The 8,497-nt window shown below is 51.2% G+C and overlaps 1 protein-coding gene across 1 annotated transcript; it reads right to left on the reverse strand.

Moving 5' to 3' along the window:
- Positions 1–352: 352 nt before the first annotated feature.
- LOC131269277 (uncharacterized) lies at positions 353–2,128 on the reverse strand (the record flags this gene model as incomplete). Its single annotated transcript, XM_058271624.1, has 1 exon — positions 353–2,128. A coding segment is annotated over one exon (1,776 nt), but the record flags the coding sequence as incomplete, so codon positions are not given.
- Between the last annotated feature and the right edge of the window lie 6,369 nt (positions 2,129–8,497).

Here is an 8,497-nt window from a genome sequence, read left to right on the forward strand (position 1 = left end):
GATTCGCAATAAGAGACGAAATGAAATGGGACAAATGCAACAGTGGATAGCAAATAAACAATTAAGTGCGTGACAGGAAAAGAAAAACATAAGTTTAAATAGAGCAGGTAAACCCGAGTAAACAACAAAGCTACATGAGTAAGAAACCAAAACAGAATAAATAAATGGGAGATGAGAGAAAGGGAAAGCGCGTTAGCTAAGAAATCATAAAAACGAACATACGACACAAGTGATAGGAGAGGAAAACAAAAGACAAACAAACCACAAACTAGAGAGCGGAAAGAATACACGGGAACACGGGGAAACGGTGTATGGGTGAGTGTACAGAGAGCCGGGGTAGCGGCGGCTCAGGTTAGTAGTCGATGTTGTGACCCCTCAGGAAGGCGTCAATCTGCCCGGGGGCGGCTCCGCCCGGCGAGGGACCCTGCGGCTGGATGAAGTAGTACTGCTGCTGCTGCGGCTGCGGCTGGAAGCGGTGCAGCGGGCCCGGGGCGGCTACCTGCTTCTTGGCGGCCTCGAGCCGATCGGCCCGCAGCTGGCTCTGCTGGAGCTCGAGCTGCTGGGCGAACAGCTGCTGGCTGTTGACGAACTGCAGCTCGTTCTGCTGCTTCTGGTAGAGCTGCTGCGGGATCTGCACCGTCGGCGGTGGCGGCGGGCGGGCGACCGGCGGCGACGGCTGCGGCGGCTGAGCGCGGTACAGCGGCGACTGCTGCTGGAGCTGCTCGAGCGAGACGAGCTGCCCAGAGGCGGGATGCGGGGCGGGGCCGGCCTGCACGTACGGCTGGATGCGGTGGTTCAGCTGGAAGTCGCCGTCGCTCTGCGGCAGCTGCTGGTAGAGGGCGGTGTCGTACTGGCCGGAGGCGGGATCGAAGATGAGCTGCGACTGGTAGATCGGGTTGCCGTTGGCAATCTGCGGCCGTCCGAAGGGTGAGCCGGTCGGCTTGGAGGGGGTGCTGGCGGTGGCGGGCGCGGACGCCGGGCTCGGGAGCTTGTTGTCCTGCTGGAAGCGCTTGAACTCCGCCTCGAAGTCGATTGACGGTCCGCGGGTGCTCGAGGGCGACGCCGGCCGGTAGGTGGTGGGGGCGAGGTTAGGCTGCGTAGGCAGAGGCGACACGCGGTACACCGGTTTGGGCGTTATGTTGACCGGCACGACGGTTTGAGCGGGCGTCGACGTCTGGTAGAGGACGGATGGCGTCGGGCTGGGCGTCGTGTTCAGGACCTGAACTCGCGGGCGCTGCGTGGGAGTTGGCGATGGCACACCGGCGAAGGGGCGGGCGGCCGGACGCTGGCCTCCGCGCTGTCCAATCTGAACCTCCTGTTCGTCCGACTCAGGAGCCTGGACCGACGGCTGACGACGATCCTGGTAGTCGTTCTGGAACACGGTCGTGGTCTGGCGGACCGGAGCCTGCGTGGGCCGGACGGGGGCGGCCGGGGTGGGGCGGGCAACCGGAGGACGGCGCGGGTAGTTCTGGGGCACGTTCTCGTTCGAGTCCTCCGGTGCGTCGTCAGCCGCCTCCTCCTCCTCGCTGCCGTCCGGGTTGTTCGGGTCGCACGGGTTGCCCGAGACGTAGGTGAACTCACGCTTGTTGCCGTCCGGGTCGACGTAGCCGTACTTGCCGCGCACCACGCAGTCGGTACCGCGCGTTTCCTCCTTGAACGACCCGTCGGCCGCCTCGTAGCCGAACGTGAACGAGCCGTCGTCGTTCACCTTGCTGTAGTTGCGGATCGTCTGTACTGGCGGCGCGCGGGACTCGCTCGCCGGAGCCTTCTGGCGGGCGGCCGCCGGCTGAACGGTGGTGCTCTTAGCCGCCGGACGCTGGTACTGCTGCTGGGTGTCGGCGCGGGCGCGCGGCGTCGGCGTACCGTACTGGCCGTTGTAGTCCTCCTCGGAGGCCGCCACCAGCACCAGCTGCTGACCACCTTCCGGGCCGCCCAGGCGCTCCTGAGCTCGGTAGTACTGCGGAAGGGCCTGGGCTTGCGGGCGGCTGTCCTGCTGCTGCTCCTCGGCGCTGTCCGCGTATTCCGCGCTGTTCAGCACTCGCGGTCGGGGACGCAACCGACGCTGGGCCTCACTGAGCTGCACGGTCGCTATCAGTACCACTCCCACCGCCAACGTGAACCACTGCAAAGAAACGAAATTGCACAATTAAAACAAACTGCGGCCTAGAATCCTTCATTTATGGATAAAGATATAGTTCAGAACATTTCAGAACTCTGGTACTTCGCTTACAGCAACTTGCGACAAGCTTACGGGAGCTCTTAATGAGGGAGAAGTTGAAATGTATTACTCTCACAAAACGATTAAAGCATGTAAAACCCGGGTGCTTCCTTTCATCCATTTAAAAACCCCAAGGCACTCTGTGGTGTAATTTATTTCAATGTCTGAGACCTAGGCGTTAGCCCTTTTCCCGCTCCGGTCGGCTTTCACCTGAAGTCACCAGCAGTTCGTCGTTCCGGCAGCAATTAGTGCCGATGATTAATTGCTTCTCGCCATTATAAGGTAGCGCAGTGTAGGGTTATGCGCACTCGGGCCCGTAAAGTAACCGTTTTCGATGGATTGACACTGAATTTAAATACTGGATATAATGAACTAACTAAGTATGCAAGTGCCGTAAGGTAGCAGGAATATAACAATTCATTTTCCATGAACAAGCTTAATAGGTTTGCATATTTTAAACGGTTTTGACATTCACAGTATCTTGGAAGTAATGTGCGGAGTTATTTCAGAAAGTGGTTACCTTCATTGTTCCCAACCTATCCCTATCAGTACGCGTTAGTCGTTCATGATACACTTCTCAGAACTTGCATTATTCGTATCCATCTGGCTCTTCTTACGATGGCATAAATTTCATTCGCCACGTGGATAAAAAAACCTGGACTGTAGAATAAATCATAATTATCATCCACCCTTGCTTGGATTTACCCTACCTTGCACACAACCACAATGATGGAGTAAATGTACAGGGGATTTTTGATAAGGATCTGCTTTATTCCGTTGCGGTGAGAATCGCTTAAGCCAAACACACCGTAACATAATTAAAATTCAGCTTATCCTGAGCTGGCCCGGTAGTATTCGAGTGGACCAGCTTACTAACGAGTGTTGAGCTTCAAAATATCCACAGATGACACAAAATGAGTACACCAAAGTTGTACGACCTGAAATGACCGATATTTATGGTTATAACAATTTCGAATTGATTTGGTATCTGTCTTGCAGAGGTAAAGACAACTTTGAAAACTCTTTAAGAACATCGGAGACGTTAGACTCTAGCTCAGGCTATAAACGAGAAGTAGAAAGATACGATTTAAGACACTGTAGAATATTAAATCCATAAGAAAGGTGTCTAATTAAAAATAAACAAACAATCTACTGTTCCGGAACCCTGCTTATACGGAAAGAAAACATATCACTATTAGCAGGAAAAGGGAAGACCTACGTGGAACAAACGGAACCAACCTAGTGTAGGAAGTGGTGCATATTTCACACGGAGGTAAATGTATAATATAACCGCTTGTCTGGTTTGCGCACCCTCTTTATTGCTGGTTCCTTTGATGTCTTGAGGAACCTACTTCCGAGATGGTGGAGCTCTCAAAACAGGGGTCAATTAGCTGCTGGGAGTGATTGCTACTGGAGCACTCTTGCTCTAATCGAATAACAAGGAAGCATACCCACCGCACGATTCCCTTGCCGCCTACCTTGCGGCCTGCTGTTTCCCATCGGCAAGCAGTTGTTTTGATGTGGTAATTGGTCTTCATTAATAAATCAAACACAGGCACACACACGCGCGCGAACGTTTCTCGACGAACGCCACGGTGAGCAACGTCAAGTGTCAGCCGGTCCGGCATGTAGTGCCGTTACTCCATAGGCGTTTATGCAGGTATCGTAAGCACCGCGTAATGGGCCCGGGTATGTGAATATTAATCCTGTCGTGGACAACCTCGATGCAGATTGATTTTATGCATCGAGTGCCAGCCGAGGAGGTTCCGCAGAGGAGGTGTACGTTAATGACACAATGTCTTAATGGGTCCAGCGGCGTGGAAGCAGTTGTACGTCATCGCCAAGTGCTACAGAACAGCTGGTAGCTGAGAACTGAGACTGTAAGCCGGTTGGCCAACCGAACGGGGGCTGGTGATGTTTTGCCTGGTGGTCAAGAGTGTACAGTCGTGTTTCTTTTTGCTCCAACGGCGGCCTTGATAATTGCTCTCAGCGTCATCTACCGGTGACGAGAACTGCCGTTGCTTCAGCGTGCAATTACGCTCTTGGAGCTGTGTTGCGCTAGGTGTAGGAAGCCCTAGAGAAAGGCGTTTATCTCGACTCGTGGACATGAACATGACGTTCTCTAGAACCAGTAGAATGTGGCTAGTCTGATCGAATGATGCCTGTTTCCTTCGCTTCACTTCAGAAATGCACCGATTCGTCAGGTATGAGATTACTTTCACCAGAAATCCTCCCATTCCATTGCCTCCGGACCGGACTACAACGAAACGACTTCCTGGCGCTATACAGTACGCCAAGTTCACAGTGGCAGTGAATCGTAGACCCGTTGGCATGAAGTGCCATTTAGCTGCTGCAGGCGGCTGTACGGCTATAGGTTGCAATTTCCCCGAGGCGGCAACCATTTTGCAATGGCACACGAAAATCCATTCAACTATTCCGATCGATTTCCTCCAACCTCCCCGAGGGGCAGGAGTGACCTCCGGTTGGCTCCCGGTCCTGGCGGAGTGGAAGTGGAAACGGAAATCAGTAACAGTTCCTTTTTCCGCAATTTTCAATTCCGAACTTCGCCACTCACGGGATTTGTCGGGGCCGGGGAAGTTGGGATGGGGGACAGGTAAATGAACGGGCAATTACACGTTCCAACAATCTCTGGCTGGCACCACCTGCCGATGGAAAGCTATTAAGCTTTTCCCCCCTCTCGTTCCAGTATCACCCTTCCGCTCCTTTAGCGGGAAATTGTTCTCCAAACCGGAATTCCATTCATCCCGATGCAGCGTCTCTGTTCCATCCGATTTGGGATGGCCTGAAGGATTTGCCCCAGTTTCTAGTTGAATTACCCGGCCACCGTCGGAACTCCTCTCCCGCCAGCCACACGTTCGTCTGTGGTATTTTGAGCGGGTAAACAACACGTTCGAAAATTGGACACTAGGAGAGGCTGATTAACGGAAGAACCCCGCGCTTCGAAACCATTTATCACCAGCAGCACACATATCCCGCCGCGGTGTCGATGGTTTGCCAACCTAATCCCAATCGTCTCTGGGGAATCAAGCGCCCCACGCCCTCACATAGACACTCTCTACAGCCTGTCCTCAAATAAAGCGTTTCACAGTCCGATCGATGTCTAATAACCGGTTCAGATTTATTACAGCCTTAATATTTCTGTTTAAAATTAAATTTTACTAACTTTTAGGCAATTAGATAAATAAACTTTACCAGCATCTCTGAGTACTTCTCCCAAAATAAAGTATTTCATTCTGATATAATTGACTCTAGTAGTTATTGGCACAATAGACAATGGGAGTTACATTTCTCGTGAGCGACGTCAAAGAAGAACTTTACCAGTACCTTGGAGTACTTCCCCAAAATTAAAGTATTTAATATTGGAACATGCGTAGGTATCATGCACCCTTCTTTCGTACCTAGCGATGGGTTCTTCTCTATAATCACCGGCTGCGAAAACGTGCTCCTTAAAATTTCCTCTATATCTAGAGATATTTTTAGCCATCGTACTAGCGAACCCTCATAAAAAAGGCTTCCAGTGCTCGCCTGCACAGCTAGTGCTGCAGAATCTCTCCCCGCCCGTCGACGTTTCGATGGCGAACGGAAATGCCAGCAGGCGGACATTAGACGCGGGTGATTTTACGATTTTTGGGACAATGATACAATCAGACCCGGTATGGCGTCAGTGAGATTTTTACGAGCCCCGGGGCAACATCGGAGCCATTTAAATTAGCTCCACCTGGGGGGATTTTAGGTGTGTGTGTGTGTACGCTTCCACTAGCGCTAATCAGAGCCACCGGCGTTTTCCCATGACCCGATTGCGGCTGGCTAGGGTGGTCGGCTCACGGAGTAAAAGACATATTAAAATTGATTTTTCGTAAATATCCCGCCGGTGTCGTTCCGAAGTCTCACTGTTAATTCTTTGTGCAGCCTCTCGGAACACTCGGGCGCACTCGGTGGACAAAATGTGAAGCAAGTGACTTTTTGTTTTAGTCCAACTTGGAACTTGGACTTTTTCGAAAATGGCTTCCCAAATCCATTGTTATTCGCTCAGGTAATATCTTTAATATGATCACATAAATGTTAGCCCCCGAATATCGCTGCCAACCACGGTGTGCGATCGAAAATTAGGCTGCCCACTGTGAGTTCAGTTAGAAGGCACGCACCGGAAGAGTTATAAAACGGCTCAACCACCGCGCGTTCCGAGACCAACGATATTAAATCAATCTCCCTCTGCCAGTCTTCTGCAGGGAAATATAAAAAAAAACGGCATTCACCAATTCGAATGGCAGCCATAAATTAGCTCTTCGGTTCGGCCCTGGGCCCAGTGGGCCATAAAAATAGAAAATGAAGATCCAGTTCCGAATCCCGCTCACCAGGTTGGTTGGTGGCCATTCCTGGTCGTTTCCAAATTTTTGGCGAACTCAAACTGCAACATGGTGCACGATTTTTCGATACCACGAAACCGCGAAAACCTTGACATTTAGTCGCTCGGTGGATGAGACTTAGCGTGTTTGGTTGGATTAAAAAGAGTTATATTTATGTTTGAATGCAATTTTACTCGAGTGAAGCTTCAGTCGATGCCAAAAACTTCAATACCTTGATGTGAACTCCAACAGAAAAAGAGGAAGTAAAAGTTGGAAAACGGTAATACTATTATAGATCTCTAGAAGCTACGGCTATAGACATTTAAAGTGTAGAGCTATAGCCTAGGATGGATCTTTGCCCATGTACAATGATCTTCAGAAGAGTTTGAGGTGGTAGACATTTGGAGTTGAGTGATCCCTTTCACCTTGGCCTGTTGTCTTAAGCGTTATGCAATGGGAGAAAGCTCTGAACTTGGCTTTCTGACGTACACTTTTCACAGCCCAATCACGGTCATCGCGGTGGAGTTCCCGAGGTATCGCACCTGTTTGGCTCCAACTCGTGCACCACGGTTCGTTAGTGTGCGAAAACGGTGCCCGGGTGTCATTGTCCCCCACAGCGCGCTGGGGACCTCACGGCGGTTCTCACGGTGCTAAATTTCAGCGAACCTTCAAGCGGACGCTGGTAGACGATTTGACGTCTGTTTTAAGCCGTTGAGCAACGGCGCAGTTGGCCAAAAGGCAAGTGCCTAATTCGTTCGTTCTTCATAATCTAGCCAATCCTCCAAGCCCCAGGTGCCCCTCGCACTCTCTTTACCTTTTGTACACACATACACACACACACATACATACATTTGTTTCGCAACTACCGAGTGTTGAGTAATTTCCACCGTAGTTGGAACACTCGCATGACATTAGAGGGTGCGAATTATCCGCGCTCCGTTTTCTACCGCCAACAGCGGCAGGCGATGGTGCTGGCAGGTGTTGCGGGATGTTGGGCGTGAAAAATCTCTCACCACTACGGACCGCTGATTGCTTGGCGGCATCGCGAAGTCCGTGCCGTACGCAAAACCGACGAGACCGGACTACAATTGCACGCTGGTGGGTCTGATGAGAGGAACCCACCGAGTCCGAGGCAAGGCCAGCCGTCGCACGCACTGCTGTAGGTTGCTGCTCTTTGTTGGGTGAGAATTCCCTGCCATCCACTTCCCCCCCCTCTCCCCCGGGGGGGGCGTCCAACTCCTGCTCGGGAAGGTGACGGTTTTTCCGAACCGACTTAACTTGCAGCAACCTTCAGCCACGACAATCAGACTCACCAACCATCGCCGTTTTGGCAATTACCCGCGCGGAGATGTACGCTGCACGCCGCGGACCGATAAGATTTAGATAAACAACGCGCAGGCTGCGGGTGCGCTATTAACACACCCTTCTTGTAAGTGCACCGAGCACATCGCAACATTTGTTCGGGCAGCGGTGACACGTCGCACATCGCCACAGTGGGCCACTATGAGAAATAGTACCGCGCAGCCTTGGTAGGTGGTCCCGAGCCGGTTTGGTCGTTCCGCTGGTGACACATTTAGGAAGCATCACATCTTTTGCGAATAGGTCTGAAGAAGCGCATTGTAGTGAAATTGGCATTTAATTACTCCTGCGACCACGTCTTCCTTCGGTTTCTGCTCGTAATCAATTCATTTTTACTAGAAGGGAAAATTTCAACATCCTCGGAACATTTTTACAACACCAGAGTAATGTTATTGCTTTAACGGATCGCTGTGTAGTTAAGCCATAACATTAAAAACAGGCGAAAAGACTAGTTGTCACCATATATACTGTGTAAATTGTTTTGAATAGAAAATAACCTCACTATTTAAAACAAGTAGTAAATTGTTGACTCCTACTTTTCATGTTGAATACT

The sequence above is a fragment of the Anopheles coustani genome, chromosome X (genome assembly GCF_943734705.1).
Source record: "Anopheles coustani chromosome X, idAnoCousDA_361_x.2, whole genome shotgun sequence".
Lineage (NCBI taxonomy): Eukaryota > Metazoa > Arthropoda > Insecta > Diptera > Culicidae > Anopheles > Anopheles coustani.